Genomic DNA, 17,409 nt, shown 5'->3' with positions numbered 1-17,409 from the left:
TTCTTACTCTGCTGGGAGCCAGAATATTTTTGAGGGTTAGGGACCGTCTGAATGTGATATTCGGTTTATATGATAATGTGTCTTTCAGGTGCGGATCGTTTTTTAGGATGTGCCAATGTTTGGAGAGGATGTTCCTAATTGTTTTATTGCCTCTGTTGTAAGTGGTGATGAAGTTGAGATTAGAGTTAGTGGTACCTAATTTGGAATTCTTAAGGGAGGGGTTCAGACAGGACATTTGAGTAAGTTCTGAAGCTTTTGATCGTGCGCCTTTTATTAGATTAGTTGGGAAACCTTTGTCTTTGAATCTTTTTTCAAGGACTAAGCATTCTTTGTTGAATTCTTTGTCAGTACTACAATTTTTCCTAATCCTCCTGAATTGTCCAAAGGGTATATTTTTCAACCAGGGGCGGTGGTGGGCGCTTCTGAAGTCAATGTAGCTATTAACATCTACTAGTTTGAAGTGTGTTCTCGTTATGAATTTATTGCTGACATTGTCGTAGTTGATGGTGAGATCTAAAAAGTCTATAGATGTGGGGGAGAATGTATATGTAAATGTTAGGTCATAATTGTTTTTATTTAGGGTTTCGATGAAGCGCACGGCTTCCTCCTCGGTGCCATTCCATATTAAAAACAGGTCATCGATGTACCGTTTGTATAGTAGTATGTTATTTTTGTAGGGGTTTTCAGGAGGATTAGGAAAAATTGCAGTACTGACAAAGAATTCAACAAAGAATGCTTAATCCTCGAAAAAAGATTCAAAGACAAAGGTTTCCCAACTAATCTAATAAAAGGCGCACGATCAAAAGCCTCAGAACTTACTCAAATGTCCTGTCTGAACCCCTCCCTTAAGAATTCCAAATTAGGTACCACTAACTCTAATCTCAACTTCATCACCACTTACAACAGAGGCAATAAAACAATTAGGAACATCCTCTATTTGATAAATAGAAGTGTGAGATTTCACGGAAAACACAAAATTGTCTGGCTGACCCCAAACTTTTGAACGGTAGTGTATACTGCAACAACGCCGTGAACATGGTGGGATTAACTTTCCCCAGATTCATTTATACAACATGGCGGCTCAACTGTGAGTGATTGGGGATTGGATAACCGGCAGCTCCTGCTTTACTGATTCGACATTAGATCTACAATTTTCCAGACCCATTTTCTTAACTTGCCTTCTACACACTCCCTACTCGGCTCTAACGCCTGATCAATGAGCGGACCCCCTAGTCATGTCCTCCTGGAAGACGTGGAACAAGGTCAGACAACATTTAGGATTAAACCCTAGATTTTCCCTACTCCTTCCCTGGATCCATAACTTTGATTTCCAAAACGCCAAACGGGTTGACATGTATTAGTCAGATAATTAACCTACTCACTCGCCGTCCCTATTCATTTAATGAACTACGTTTTCAATTAGATTTTTGGGCCGACACCCCTTTTATTACATGCGGGCCTGTAGCTATGCTCACAAGGTCATTAGTTACAAGATCAGGACTGGGATGACTTCTTCTGTCACTTAACTCCATCTCACCAATGCTGAAAGAGACTAATCACTACACACTATAACGTTGTAAGACGGCCCCTGGACTACGCTAAATCACGATCGGGTGTATCTTACTGGGGTGACCACTTAGATGACATCACTCATGACGATATCCTGTCATCTGTAACCACGACCGCCAAATACCTCCCGTCAGCCATGTACTGGGAGATGTCTTATAAGATAGCACATAGGGCTTACGTGTCCCCTTACAGGGGCTTCCTCATGGGTAACTCCTCTGACATTTGTGTATAAAGTGTGGAGCACGGCATGAAGACCTGTTACATTGCCTCTGGTCATGCCCAACTATTGTTGAGGTTTGGCGTAAAATTCAATGTTTTGTGTCAAACACCCTGTCCATACAATGCCCCTCAACCCAAAAGTGGGGTCTCTTGGGATCCTGCCGCCTTCCATGCTCTATATCCCGAACCATCACAAAAACCTGCTGTACTCAGTCTCTGCGGCTGCCAGGAAGGCGATCCTCCAGGTCTGGATAACTAACACCCCCCCCACACACATCGTATCTTCCTGGAAAACGATCTTACCTTTTCCGCATGGACTGGGTGGAAACCTCCCTCCGGAAAGAGCACAAAACTGAGGGATTTTTTTTAAGCTGTGGGAGAATTTTATTCCTCTCTTACCCCTTCACATGAAACAGAAGCTGATTGCATGTTCTGGCTCCTCCACCTGGTACCTGGAGCGTCCGTTGTCTGGTGTGACACCAATCAGGCTATGAATCCCTGTACATCAGTGTGGACTTGTGGTACTGCGGGGGGTACACGTGTCCACCCCCCCCCTCCCCCTTCTTTATGGTTTATTTTGTGTGTTACATGTCCTATGGATATTGATACTTTTCCCTTTGTCTTTGGGGTAAAATCTCTCGTACTGTTCCTGTTCTAACGAGGATCTTTTGCAATAATTGATATGACTTGTAGGTTATATTTTCTGCTAAATAATGTTATTGATGTTCAGAGATGTTATTGCCATGGGACATGCTGTTGAATTTTTGTTCATTTGTCCGAAATTGTTGGAAAATAAAAAATATATAGTTTAAAAAAAAAGAAAAGAATAAAAAAGAAAAAAAACGACCTGTATAAGAGCAGAATAAGCATCGCACACCGTGTAATAAAGTAGATGTTTTATTATTCAATCGTTTAAAAGCAATACAGACAAATCCATAATCCAAGACGAAGAAGTCACCCAGTTATTGACCAGACCCAGCGCAGCCACACAAGCTGCTAGAAAGAGTAGAAATCTGTATAAAAGGGACACAGTAGGGACCACTGCCGGGATAGTAATATTCAGACCCCCGACAGGGTCATGTTCATAAGGAGACGGTATTTATTGTAGATGAACCTACACAGAAGAGGTCGCCATTGCATAGAAATTATTGCGTACCCACACGTGCTGTTTGAATGGCCGGTGCGCGTGTTTCAGCGTATAAAGCCTTCGCCGGGGTGGTGAGTGGATAACATGGCGGTGTTTAAATACCACAACCAGGGAGTGCAGAATATCATAAACCGCAAGATCCAATCAGCGGTAACTAGAGAGAACTGTGCTATACCACGTCCTGGAGAGTCGTGGCCACTGCCGCACGGCAGGCGCACATTTGGAGCATGCTCAGTGGCTTGTCCCCCCCAGACCACGGGGCAGGGTGTCATGTGACATCAGACGCCGGCTGCCAGCGCCACAACAGTCACCGAATGGAAGGAGGCAACGGCCAAGCCGCACGCGTACAGCGCGGACGAGACATGCAAGACACAATGTATTACAAATAGACCTATAGGAAGATATAGGAAAAACGCGTTTGTGCCGGAGGAGCGATCCAGAACACGGATGTATAAAATAATAAATACATAATTCATACAAAGTTACAAAATGATTGCCATCAAAAATATAAATATATATCCAAAATACATTAGATGTGCAAACCCGGAAGGTGTGAATATGAAAGCCACAGTAAATAACCCTACAAGACCTCCGTGTCCAGGGCGAGAGAGAGAGCGCGGGTGCGGTGTGAAGAAAGATGGACATTATTAACCCCTTAAGGACACAGACAATTTTGGCTTTGAGGACAGAACAATGTTTCTATATTTCCCTCTTTGCATCCCGGCGCTCATAACTTTTTTATATTTTTTGTGCCACGTAGCTGTATGAGGCTTTGTTTTTTGCGGGACGAGTTTTACTTTATGTTGGTGCCACTTTTTGGTACATTTACATTATCGTTTAATTTACACTACCGTTCAAAAGTTTAGGGTCACTTAGAAATTTCCTTATTTTTGAAAGAAAAGCCCAGTTTTTTTCAATGAAGATAACATGAAATGAATCAGAAATCCACTCTATACATTGTTAATGTGGTAAATGACTATTCTAGCTGCAAACGTCTGGTGTTTAATGCAATATCTACATAGGTGTATAGAGGCCCATTTCCAGCAACCATGGGACCCTTTCCATCGGATTACGCTCATTGTGTGTCCATTGTCTTGTTCTGGGGATTAGGCGAGCCGCTGGTCAGTGACATCAGGTATTAACCACTCCACTACCTGACTGTCAGAGCTGACCCCTGACCACTAACTACCATAGACAACTTGACTAGTCTTAGGCTGGGTTCACACGACCTATTTTCAGGCGTAAACGAGGCGTATTAATTATGCCGCGTATTATGCCTCGTTTTACGTCTGAAAATACGGCTCCAATACGTCGGCAAACATCTGCCCATTCATTTGAATGGGTTTGCCGACATACTGTGCAGATGACCTGTCATTTACGCATCGTCGTTTCACAGCTGTCAAACGACAACGCGTAACTTGACTGCCTCGGCAAAGAAGTGCAGGGCACTTATATACATTATATGCAGGGCACTTATATACATTATATGCAGAGCACTTCTTTGCAACGTAATTTGAGCCGTTCTTCATTGAAGTCAATGAAGAACAGCTCAAGATTTACGAGCGTCTCAGACGCCTCACATAATACGAGCGGCATTTACGTCTGAAACGACGCAGCTGTTTTCTGCTGAAAACAGTCTGTCTTTTCAGACGTAAAAGCCTCTCATCGTGTGCACATACCCTTAGGTTCTTCAGAGCTACCCTTCCGAAAGAACATCCATCCCCTCAGTAGGTGTGTGGCAGTCATCTGATAATCTCCGGTCTCCTCCCCTCAGTAGGTGTGCGGCAGTCATCTGATAATCTCCGGGCTCCTCCCCTCAGTAGGTGTGTGGCAGTCATCTGATAATCTCCGGGCTCCTCCCCTCAGTAGGTGTGTGGCAGTCATCTGATGATCTCCGGGCTCCTCCCCTCAGTAGGTGTGTGGCAGTCATCTGATGATCTCCGGGCTCCTCCCTTCAGTAGGTGTGCGGCAGTCATCTGATAATCTCCGGGCTCCTCCCCTCAGTAGGTGTGCGGCAGTCATCTGATGATCTCCGGGCTCCTCCCCTCAGTAGGTGTGCGGCAGTCATCTGATGATCTCCGGTCTCCACCCCTCAGTAGGTGTGTGGCAGTCATCTGATAATCTCCGGGCTCCTCCCCTCAGTAGGTGTGCGGCAGTCATCTGATAATCTCCGGGCTCCTCCCCTCAGTAGGTATGTGGCAGTCAACTGATGATCTCCGGGCTCCTCCCCTCAGTAGGTGTGTGGCAGTCATCTGATGATCTCCGGGCTCCTCCCCTCAGTAGGTGTGTGGCAGTCATCTGATAATCTCCGGGCTCCTCCCCTCAGTAGGTGTGTGGCAGTCATCTGATGATCTCCAGGCTCCTCCCCTCAGTAGGTGTGTGGCAGTCATCTGATGATCTCCGGGCTCCTCCCCTCAGTAGGTGTGTGGCAGTCATCTGATGATCTCCGGGCTCCTCCCCTCAGTAGGTGTGTGGCAGTCGTCTGAAACCTTAAGGGTATGTGCACACACACTAATTACGTCCGTAATTGACGGACGTATTTCGGCCGCAAGTCCCGGACCGAACACCGTGCAGGGAGCCGGGGTCCTAGCATCATACTTATGTACGATGCTAGGAGTCCCTGCCTCTCTGCAGGACAACTGTCCCGTACTGAAAACATGATTACAGTACGGGACAGTTGTCCTGCAGCGAGGCAGAGACTCCTAGCATCGTACATAAGTATGATGCTAGGGGCCCGCCTCCCTGCAGTGTGTTCGGTCCGGGACTTGCTGCCGAAATACGTCCGTCAATTATGGACGTAATTAGTGTGTGTGCACATACCCTAATACGTATGCATTTACTATATCCCTCTGTATAGAATGGCGCAGTTGACTACACTGTTCTATATAGGAAATAATAAATAAAAGGTATGGCGGCGTATATTGGCCCGGCCGCTGTCTTGGTGAATGTCGGGTGAATAGCGGCCTATGGATACATGAAACTTAGGCCTCTTAGGCAACGTTCACACAGCGTATGTTCAGAGGCGTTTTAATTATTTCAGCCCAGACCCAGGAGTTTTTTAAGCAGATTTTGAGCGTGTATTTGAAAGTATTAATGGTAAAACTTCTCGGGAAGTGACCCACCGCTTCTGTTTAACGAAGCATATTTATACGCAACCTTTTTATTTAGCAGTGTAATAACACGCCTCATATAAACAACACAGCCAATTTCACAATGAAATGCCGGAGTCCCCGGAGAAGCATATACAGACAGCGGTGTCAGGAGCGTTACATTGCCGGAGTCCCCGGAGAAGCATATACAGCCAGCGGTGTCAGGAGCGTTACAATGCCCGAGTCCTCGGAGAAGCATATACACACACAGCGGTGTCAGGAGCGTTACAATGCCGGAGTCCCCGGAGAAGCATATACAGACAGCGGTGTCAGGAGCGTTACATTGCCGGAGTCCCCGGAGAAGCATACACAGACCGCGGTGTCAGGAGCGTTACAATGCCCGAGTCCTCGGAGAAGCATATACACACAGCGGTGTCAGGAGCGTTACAATGCCGGAGTCCCCGGAGGAGCATATACAGACAGCGGTGTCAGGAGCGTTACAATGCCGGAGTCCCAGGAGAAGCATATACAGACCGCGGTGTCAGGAGCGTTACAATGCCGGAGTCCCCGGAGAGGCATATACACACAGCGGTGTCAGGAGCGTTACAATGCCGGAGTCCCCAGAGAAGCATATACAGACCGCGGTGTCGGGAGCTTTACATTGCCGGAGTCCCCGGAGAAGCATATACAGCCAGCGGTGTCAGGAGCGTTACATTGCCGGAGTCCCCGGAGAAGCATATACAGCCAGCGGTGTCAGGAGCGTTACATTGCCGGAGTCCCCGGAGAAGCATATACAGCCAGCGGTGTCAGGAGCGTTACATTGCCGGAGTCCCCGGAGAAGCATATACAGACCGCGGTGTCAGGAGCGTTACAATGCCCGAGTCCTCGGAGGAGCATATACAGACAGCGGTGTCAGGAGCGTTACAATGCCGGAGTCCCCGGAGAAGCATATACAGACCGCGGTGTCAGGAGCGTTACAATGCCGGAGTCCCCGGAGGAGCATATACAGACAGCGGTGTCAGGAGCGTTACAATGCCGGAGTCCCCGGAGAAGCATATACAGACAGCGGTGTCAGGAGCGTTACAATGCCCGAGTCCTCGGAGAAGCATATACACACACACAGCGGTGTCAGGAGCGTTACAATGCCGGAGTCCCCGGAGAAGCATATACAGACAGCGGCGTCAGGAGCGTTACAGTGCCGGAGTCCCCGGAGAAGCATATACAGACAGCGGCGTCAGGAGCGTTACAATGCCAGAGTCCCAGGAGAAGCATATACAGACAGCGGTGTCAGGAGCGTTACAATGCCAGAGTCCCCGGAGAGGCATATACACACAGCGGTGTCAGGAGCGTTACAATGCCGGAGTCCCCGGAGAAGCACATACAGACAGCGGTGTCAGGAGCGTTACATTGCCAGAGTCCCCGGAGGAGAATACACAGACAGCAGTGTCAGGAGCGTTACAATGCCGGAGTCCCCGGAGAAGCATATACAGGCAGCGGTGTCAGGAGCGTTACAATGCCGGAGTCCCCGGAGAAGCATATACAGGCAGCGGTGTCAGGAGCGTTACAATGCCGGAGTCCCCGGAGGAGCATATACAGACAGCGGTGTCAGGAGCGTTACAATGCCGGAGTCCCCGGAGAAGCATATACAGACAGCGGTGTCAGGAGCGTTACAATGCCGGAGTCCCCGGAGAAGCATATACAGACCGCGGTGTCAGGAGCGTTACAATGCCGGAGTCCCCGGAGAAGCATATTCAGGCAGTGGTGTCAGGAGCGTTACAATGCCGGAGTCCCCGGAGAAGCATATTCAGGCAGTGGTGTCAGGAGCGTTACAATGCCAGAGTCCCCGGAGGAGCATATACAGACAGCGGTGTCAGGAGCGTTACAATGCCGGAGTCCCCGGAGAAGCATATACAGACAGCGGTGTCAGGAGCGTTACAATGCCGGAGTCCCCGGAGAAGCATATTCAGGCAGCGGTGTCAGGAGCGTTACAATGCCGGAGTCCCCGGAGAAGCATATACACACAGCGGTGTCAGGAGCGTTACAATGCCGGAGTCCCCGGAGAAGCATATTCAGGCAGCGGTGTCAGGAGCGTTACAATGCCGGAGTCCCCGGAGAAGCATATTCAGGCAGTGGTGTCAGGAGCGTTACAATGCCGGAGTCCCCGGAGAAGCATATACAGACCGCGGTGTCAGGAGCGTTACAATGCCGGAGTCCCCGGAGAAGCATATTCAGACAGTGGTGTCAGGAGCGTTACAATGCCGGAGTCCCTGGAGAAGCATATTCAGGCAGTGGTGTCAGGAGCGTTACAATGCCAGAGTCCCCGGAGGAGCATATACAGACAGCGGTGTCAGGAGCGTTACAATGCCGGAGTCCCCGGAGAAGCATATACAGACAGCGGTGTCAGGAGCGTTACAATGCCGGAGTCCCCGGAGAAGCATATACAGACAGCGGTGTCAAGAGCGTTACAATGCCGGAGTTCCCGGAGAAGCATATTCAGGCAGCGGTGTCAGGAGCGTTACAATGCCGGAGTCCCCGGAGAAGCATATACACACAGCGGTGTCAGGACCGTTACAATGCCGGAGTCCCCGGAGAAGCATATTCAGGCAGCGGTGTCAGGAGCGTTACAATGCCGGAGTCCCCGGAGAAGCATATTCAGGCAGTGGTGTCAGGAGCGTTACATTGCCGGAGTCCCCGGAGGAGCATATACAGACAGCGGTGTCAGGAGCGTTACAATGCCGGAGTCCCCGGAGAAGCATATACAGACTGCGGTGTCAGGAGCGTTACAATGCCGGAGCCCCCGGAGGAGCATATACAGACAGCGGTGTCAGGAGCGTTACAATGCCGGAGTCCCCGGAGAAGCATATTCAGGCAGTGGTGTCAGGAGCGTTACAATGCCGGAGTCCCCGGAGAAGCATATACAGACAGCGGTGTCAGGAGCGTTACAATGCCGGAGTCCCCGGTCGGCGCATTGGAAGACTCCAGACACCACTTGCCCGATGGCCCTATACCTCCTGCATGGAAGGCTACTATCTCTGCGTCACTCGAGGGTGACTCCTGCTGTAAAGGTCTTGTGGTCATGGGGGATAGGGCCGCTGTGTGTGGGCAGGTTCTGCTGACTTGGGAAGCTACAGCAATGACTTCCAGATACGCATACGTTTAACGGCAGCCTGTGACTCTTACCACAGAGTCATCCCTCAGACATAAGGCGCGATGTTAGGAAAAACGTATACTGTGTGGTATAAGAGGTTTTCAGCACGGTGGGACAATGTAGTCAACTACGCTATTCTATCCTTCAAAAAAAATATACCGAGAACTACCAGCCCAGAGGAGGCCGAAAGGACGAAACCCTATGGATATGTATATATGGCAGGAAGTCTCCCGACGTATACGCTAAACGTAAGCTGGAGTCAAATGTCATAGATGGGTCTTAATGGAGCACAGCTGCAGTCTAAAGCATGGCGGAGGGGCAGGCAGTGCACATAGCATGACCTGTCCAAGGTAAAGGTTTTTCTTACTGTTCTGATCCAGCCTATTTTTATGGGGGCAGTGAGGACAATTACATTGGTAGTTATAGGTAGAAGTACAAACTCCACAGCACAAGTCACAAGACAGAGCAGCTTTAATGATTAGCATTCAGAAAGGCTCCGCAGTCGGGGGGCTCCTCAGTCGGGGGCTCCTCAGTCGGGGGGCTCCTCAGTTCACTTTCTCAAAGTATTCTCTGGATCCTTCTGGACTGGGCTTAATCTGGAACAGAGAAGGAGGGAACATCAGACAGATCTCCAGCAGCTTCATCCCTGTACAGTGGATTTACTACTGGTCACTATCCTCTGCTTCCTGTCAGTGAAAATGGAATATAAACAAAGTGCCCATAATAACCAATCAGATTCTACCTTTTATTATTTGGAGGCCCCGTAAAAACAAAATCAGCAATCTGATTGGTTGCTATACGCAATTGCTCCACTTTTTTCTTTTCTCTAGTGTAGATACATTTTTAGGCAGCTGAGGGTTTGTTGCAATAACTCAGGGTCGGTTAGAACATCGCCACAAATCCAGATTTTTTTTGGCACCACGTGTGAATGAAGTGTTGAAAATCGAAGCCATATGTTCTATAAAGGTCTGAACGTGGCCTTAGCCTGGAGCCCAAGACAGGAAAGGGATTTGTGATGCTGCGGTGTTCAGCTCATAGAGAACGGTCTGCACCGATACACTGCAACAAGCCCTCAGCTGTGCATCAGGACTAAAGTCCCTTTTACATAGGCTAAAGATCGCGCGAAGGAGCGCACTTTTTAAATGCTCGTAGGCGATCATTGCCCCATGTAAACATGCCCAGCAATCAGCTGACCAATGAGTAAACACGGATCTTTTGTCTCCCCGTGTACGCAGCCGTGTGCTGCCGACAACATACAAAACGTACGGGGACAAACAATCCCACTAACAAGCACATATAGTGCAGATGATTGCTCCATGTAACTGCAGCTAAACTATACGCTATATCATTAGCGGTCCAACGCCCCCTCCTCCACTCACCCAGCACTTCTCCCCCTCTCCACCGTTCACCAACTCTGAATTTACGGCTAGAAACTAGACTCCGCTCACTGAAGGATCAGGTGACATGCTGCCCATAGAAGTCTACATAGAGAGGAGGAAACAGCTAGAGAGACAGAGACACAAACGATGCTGCAGCTTCTAGTAAGCGTTAGGGTCAGTTCACACGGTATCAGCAGAATGGATGTGATTTCATCTAATCTCATCCACACGCTGCGTAAATGAGTGGAAAAAACCTTTAAAAAGTTGACATGCGGTGCGTGTTTTCATTCCGCAGGATGTCAATTGTATTTGCGGAATCGCTGCTTATTTGTTGCAGGTTTTCCCCATTAAATTCAATGTGGAGGTAAAACCCGCAACGAATAGAAGATGTTGCTTTTTTTGCGTCAGAAAAGCAGCGATTCCGCCGCAAAAAACGCAACTCTGAAAAAAAATCTTATACTTACCCAAAATTCTGTGTTTCTCCTTCCAGGCCGGCCTTCTGGGATGGCGTTTCATCCTATGTGACCACTGCAGCCAATCCCAGGAAACGTCATCCCAGGAGGCCGGGCTGCAGGACGGTGGAGCGGCGCGTCGCCATGGCTACGTAAGTATGAATCTTTTTTTAGGTGCAGTTTTCCGCAGCAGACATTTATGTGGGAAAAACGGCTGGAATTTCCGGTGGTGCACAGGGCGGATTCGCTGTGTTTTTACACCGCATATTCACCTTAATGTCCTCCATACTGCTCTAGTATGTGTTATATCTCACCCCCGTGCTGGATTCACAGCTACACTGCTCAGTACTGCAGTATAAAATCCTCCATGCTGCTGCTTCTAGTATGTGTTATATCTCACCCCCGTGCTGGATTCACAGCTACACTGCTCAGTACTGCTGTATAATATCCTCCATGCTGCTGCTTCTAGTATGTGTTCTATCTCACCCCCGTGCTGGATTCACAGCTACACTGCTCCTTACTGCTGTATAATATCCTCCATGCTGCTGCTTCTAGTATGTGTTATATCTCACCCCCGTGCTGGATTCACAGCTACACTGCTCAGTACTGCTGTATAATATCCTCCATGCTGCTGCTTCTAGTATGTGTTATATCTCACCCCCGTGCTGGATTCACAGCTACACTGCACAGTACTGCTGTATAATATCCTCCATGCTGCTGCTTCTATTATGTGTTATATCTCACCCCCGTGCTGGATTCACAGCTACACTGCTCAGTACTGCAGTATAATATCCTCCATGCTGCTGCTTCTAGTATGTGTTATATCTCACCCCCCATGCTGGATTCACAGCTACACTGCTCAGTACTGCAGTATAATATCCTCCATGCTGCTGCTTCTAGTATGTGTTATATCTCACCCCCGTGCTGGATTCACAGCTACACTGCTCAGTACTGCTGTATAATATCCTCCATGCTGCTGCTGAGGGTGTGATACAGTGATAGGGGATGTAGGATCTTCTCTTTTCTGTGCGTGCAGTGTATGACAGACATCATAGCAGCTAGTCTCCGCAAACTCTGGAGCCGAGCTCAGGAAAAACTAACAATTATAGAACATAGAGGATAAAACTGGTGAAAAATGGCATATATAATAATACAATGGACAGATATTGTGTTATTCCTCAAGTACAAACATGACAGCCTATTCGGAGACGTCACCAGAATGGACATGTCGCTCTAAGCCAGGACAGGTTCAGCTGTAGACAATGAATGTTCCCCCTCGCTGCCAGTAAGTGCAGATAAGAGGCACAAACACAGTCTATTAGAAAGATGCAGAACTTTGGTCTTTATACGGGATAATAGGGGGGTCCTCATTTCAGGAGAAGGTGGAGGTAAGAGCCTGAACCCCACTGATGTAGGTTACTGAGGAGACGTACCGTGGGGGTGTGAGGGGTCCAGTTGGCAGGACAGACCTCCCCATGCGTCTCAACGTACTGGAAGGCCTTGACAAGTCGCAGGGTCTCCTCCACGCTCCGCCCCACAGGAAGGTCATTCACACTCATGTGCCGCACAATTCCACTAGGATCGATTATAAAGAGTCCCCTGGAAGAGAGACTGGGCATCATACAAGTGTAGAAAGAAGGGACTGCAGTAAAGTGGGTGGGGGGAGGATATAGGACTAGATGGCCTGCAATGGACAGGCTGCGATGATCATTACCTGAGAGCGATCCCCGGGGTTTCCAGGAGGACACCATAGTCCCGAGAAATCTGTTTGGTTAAGTCGGACAACAGCGCAATATTCATGTGTCCCAAACCTCCGGTCTACAACACAGAAGAAAGGGGTGAGGCTCAGGCCCCGCGGTACCTCCAATCAGCGACGTGCTGCCTCCTCATTGGTGGAGTTCAGGGCCCTCACCTTGCGGGGGGTGTTGGTCCAGGCCAAGTGGCAGAAATGAGAGTCCACGGAGACTGCGACCACCTCACAGTTCACGTCATGAAACTCATTGGCCTTGTCACTGAAAGCCACAATCTCGGTGGGACAGACGAAGGTGCTGAAACAGAGAAACGGTGACACAGGGCAGAGGGCGCCGCAAACACTCGCCATTTCCTCACGGACTACTCACAAGTCTAAGGGGTAAAAGAAGAGCACCAGGTATTTGCCCTTGAAGTCATCGAGGCTCAGCTCCTTGAACTCCCCATTCACTACGGCCGTCCCTTTAAAGTGCGGCGCATTCTGAGTGACGGCTGGAAGGAAACGCGCCAAACCTTAAAGAAATAAAAAATGGTAAGATAGCGTGTGGGAGGCCGCCACGTGAGCGGAGACGCTGCGGATAACAGCGGGAGCCGGCCAGATGTAATGACCCTTCATTAGGTTTTTGAGGCAAGTACAAAAATTAAAAACCAACGATGCCCCCGGCACCCAAAGCTTGAAATCTTCTGAATCACAGCGCGGAAAATGTGACGGCAACGCAAACCGGATGTTCTGCGCTCAACTCCTGCACGTCCCGGGGGTCACCCGCTGCAGAGATCTCAAAGACTCTCCAACATTGAAATGACCGAGCCGTCAGATCTGCAGATGGAGGAAGTATCAGGTGTCGCTAATATCTGAAGATGATGTCACAGATGGGAGCGCGGCGCTGGAAATGTCATGGGGGGGGGGGGGGGGTGTGTGACTAATGACATCGCGAGGTGCGGGAGGATTGTGCGGGGGGGGGGGTGTAAGTAATGACATCGCGAGGTGCGGGAGGATTGTGCGGGGGGGGGGGTGTAAGTAATGACACATCGCGTGGTGCGGGAGGATTGTGCGGGGGGGGTGTAAGTAATGACATCGCGTGGTGCGGGAGGATTGTGCGGGGGGGGGGTGTAAGTAATGACACATCGCGTGGTGCGGGAGGATTGTGCGGGGGGTGTAAGTAATGACACATCGCGAGGTGCGGGAGGATTGTGCGGGGGGGGGGGGGCGGTGTAAGTAATGACATCGCGAGGTGCGGGAGGATTGTGCGGGGGGGGGGTGTAAGTAATGACACATCGCGTGGTGCGGGAGGATTGTGCGGGGGGGTGTAAGTAATGACATCGCGTGGTGCGGGAGGATTGTGCGGTGGGGTGTAAGTAATGACACATCGCGTGGTGCGGGAGGATTGTGCGGGGGGGTGTAAGTAATGACACATCGCGTGGTGCGGGAGGATTGTGCGGGGGGGGAGGTGTAAGTAATGACATCGCGTGGTGCGGGAGGATTGTGCGGGGGGGGGGGGTGTAAGTAATGACACATCGCGTGGTGCGGGAGGATTGTGCGGGGGGGTGTAAGTAATGACACATCGCGTGGTGCGGGAGGATTGTGCGGGGGGGGGGGGGTGGGGTGTAAGTAATGGCACATCGCGTGGTGCGGGAGGATTGTGCGGGGGGGGTGTAAGTAATGACACATCGCGAGGTGCGGGAGGATTGTGCGGGGGGGGTGTAAGTAATGACATCGCGTGGTGCGGGAGGATTGTGCGGGGGGGGGGGGTAAGTAATGACATCGCGTGGTGCGGGAGGATTGTGCGGGGGGGGGGGGGTGTAAGTAATGACACATCGCGTGGTGCGGGAGGATTGTGCGGGGGGGGGGGGGTGTAAGTAATGACACATCGCGTGGTGCGGGAGGATTGTGCGGGGGGGGGGTGTAAGTAATGACACATCGCGTGGTGCGGGAGGATTGTGCGGGGGGGGGGTGTAAGTAATGACACATCGCGTGGTGCGGGAGGATTGTGCGGGGGGGTGTAAGTAATGACATCGCGTGGTGCGGGAGGATTGTGCGGGGGGGTGTAAGTAATGACACATCGCGTGGTGTGGGAGGATTGTGCGGGGGGGTGTAAGTAATGACACATCGCGTGGTGCGGGAGGATTGTGCGGGGGGGTGTAAGTAATGACACATCGCGTGGTGCGGGAGGATTGTGCGGGGGGGGTGTAAGTAATGACATCGCGTGGTGCGGGAGGATTGTGCGGGGGGGGGGTGTAAGTAATGGCACATCGCGTGGTGCGGGGGGATTGTGCGGGGGGGGTGTAAGTAATGACATCGCGTGGTGCGGGAGGATTGTGCGGGGGGGGGTGTAACTAATGACATCGCGTGGTGCGGGAGGATTGTGCGGGGGGGTGTAAGTAATGACATCGCGTGGTGCGGGGGGATTGTGCGGGGGGGGGGGTGTAACTAATGACATCGCGTGGTGCGGGAGGATTGTGCGGGGGGGTGTAAGTAATGACACATCGCGTGGTGCGGGAGGATTGTGCGGGGGGGGGTGTAAGTAATGACATCGCGTGGTGCGGGAGGATTGTGCGGGGGGGGGGGTAAGTAATGACATCGCGTGGTGCAGGAGGATTGTGCGGGGGGAGTGTAAGTAATGACATCGCGTGGTGCGGGAGGATTGTGCGGGGGGGGTGTAAGTAATGACATCGCGTGGTGCGGGAGGATTGTGCGGAGGAAGGTGTAAGTAATGACACATCGCGTGGTGCGGGAGGATTGTGTGGGGGGGGTGTAAGTAATGACATCGCGCTGTGCGGGAGGATTGTGCGGGGGGGTAAGTAATGACATCGCGTGGTGCGGGAGGATTGTGCGGGGGGGGGGTGTAAGTAATGACACGTCGCGTGGTGCGGGAGGATTGTGCGGGGGGGGGTGTAAGTAATGACATCGCGCTGTGCGGGAGGATTGTGCGGGGGGGTAAGTAATGACATCGCGTGGTGCGGGAGGATTGTGCGGGGGGTGTAAGTAATGACATCGCGTGGTGCGGGAGGATTGTGCAGGGGCGGTAAGGAATGACATCGCGTGGTGCGGGAGGATTGTGCGGGGGGGGGTGTAAGTAATGACATCGCGTGGTGCGGGAGGATTGTGCGGGGGGGGGTGTAAGTAATGACACATCGCGTGGTGCGGGAGGATTGTGCGGGGGGGGTGTAAGTAATGACACGTCGCGTGGTGCGGGAGGATTGTGCGGGGGGGGGTAAGGAATGACATCGCGTGGTGAGGGAGGATTGTGCGGGGGGGGTGTGTAAGTAATGGCACATCGCGTGGTGCGGGAGGATTGTGCGGGGGGGGGGTGTAAGTAATGACACATCGCGTGGTGCGGGAGGATTGTGCGGGGGGGGGGGGGGGGTGTAAGTAATGACATCGCGTGGTGCGGGAGGATTGTGCGGGGGGGGGGGGTGTAAGTAATGACATCGCGTGGTTCGGGAGGAATGTGCGGGGGGGGTGTAAGTAATGACATCGCGTGGTTCGGGAGGAATGTGCGGGGGGGGTGTAAGTAATGACATTGCGCGGTGCGGGAGGATTGTGCGGGAGGGGGTGGGGTGGGGTGTAAGTAATGACATCGCGTGGTGCGGGAGGATTGTGCGGGGGGTGTAAGTAATGACACATGGCGTGGTGCGGGAGGATTGTGCGGGGGGTGTAAGTAATGACACATCGCGTGGTGCGGGAGGATTGTGCGGGGGGGGGTGTAAGTAATGACACATCGCGTGGTGCGGGAGGAATGTGCGGGGGGGGTGTAAGTAATGACACGTCGCGTGGTGCGGGAGGATTGTGCGGGGGGGGTGTAAGTAATGACATCGCGTGGTGCGGGAGGATTGTGCGGGGGGGGGGGGTGTAAGTGATGACATCGCGTGGTGCGGGAGGATTGTGCGGGGGGGGGGGGTGTAGGTAATGACACATCGCGTGGTGCGGGAGGATTGTGCGGGGGGTGTAAGTGATGACATCGCGTGGTGCGGGAGGATTGTGCGGGGGGGTGTAAGTAATGACACATCGCGTGGTGCGGGAGGATTGTGCGGGGGGGGTGTAAGTAATGACACATCGCGTGGTGCGGGAGGATTGTGCGGGGGGTGTAAGTAATGACACATCGCGTGGTGCGGGAGGATTGTGCGGGGGGGTGTAAGTAATGACACATCGCGTGGTGCGGGAGGATTGTGCGGGGGGGTGTAAGTAATGACATCGCGTGGTGCGGGAGGATTGTGCGGGGGGGGGTGTAAGTAATGACACATCGCGTGGTGCGGGAGGATTGTGCGGGGGGGGTGTAAGTAATGACACATCGCGTGGTGCGGGAGAATTGTGCGGGGGGGTGTAACTAATGACATCGCGTGGTGCGGGAGGATTGTGCGGGGGGGGTGTAAGTAATGACATCGCGTGGTGCGGGAGGATTGTGCGGGGGGGGGGGGTGTAAGTAATGACATCGCGTGGTGCGGGAGGATTGTGCGGGGGGTGTAAGTAATGAGATCGCGTGGTGCGGGAGGATTGTGCGGGGGGGGGGGGTGTAAGTAATGACACATCGCGTTGTGCGGGAGGATTGTGCAGGGGGGGGTGTAAGTAATGACACATCGCGTGGTGCGGGAGGATTGTGCGGGGGGGGGGGGGTAAGTAATGACACATCGCGTGGTGCGGGAGGATTGTGCGGGGAGG

General features: G+C 51.7%; 1 protein-coding gene across 1 annotated transcript; it reads right to left on the bottom strand.

The window, feature by feature from the left end:
* Window positions 1–9,625: 9,625 nt before the first annotated feature.
* On the bottom strand, window positions 9,626–13,265 carry PRDX3 (peroxiredoxin 3; the record flags this gene model as incomplete). The annotated part of the gene is made up of 5 exons (XM_075848258.1): window positions 9,626–9,768; window positions 12,437–12,602; window positions 12,718–12,821; window positions 12,916–13,051; window positions 13,124–13,265. Coding segments are annotated over 5 exons (599 nt in total), but the record flags the coding sequence as incomplete, so codon positions are not given.
* Window positions 13,266–17,409: the final 4,144 nt, after the last annotated feature.

This window comes from Rhinoderma darwinii, unplaced genomic scaffold (genome assembly GCF_050947455.1).
Source record: "Rhinoderma darwinii isolate aRhiDar2 unplaced genomic scaffold, aRhiDar2.hap1 Scaffold_301, whole genome shotgun sequence".
NCBI classification, from domain to species: Eukaryota; Metazoa; Chordata; class Amphibia; order Anura; family Rhinodermatidae; genus Rhinoderma; species Rhinoderma darwinii.
Note: the sequence above shows the minus strand (reverse complement) of the source record. Positions and strands in the feature narration are given on the sequence as shown.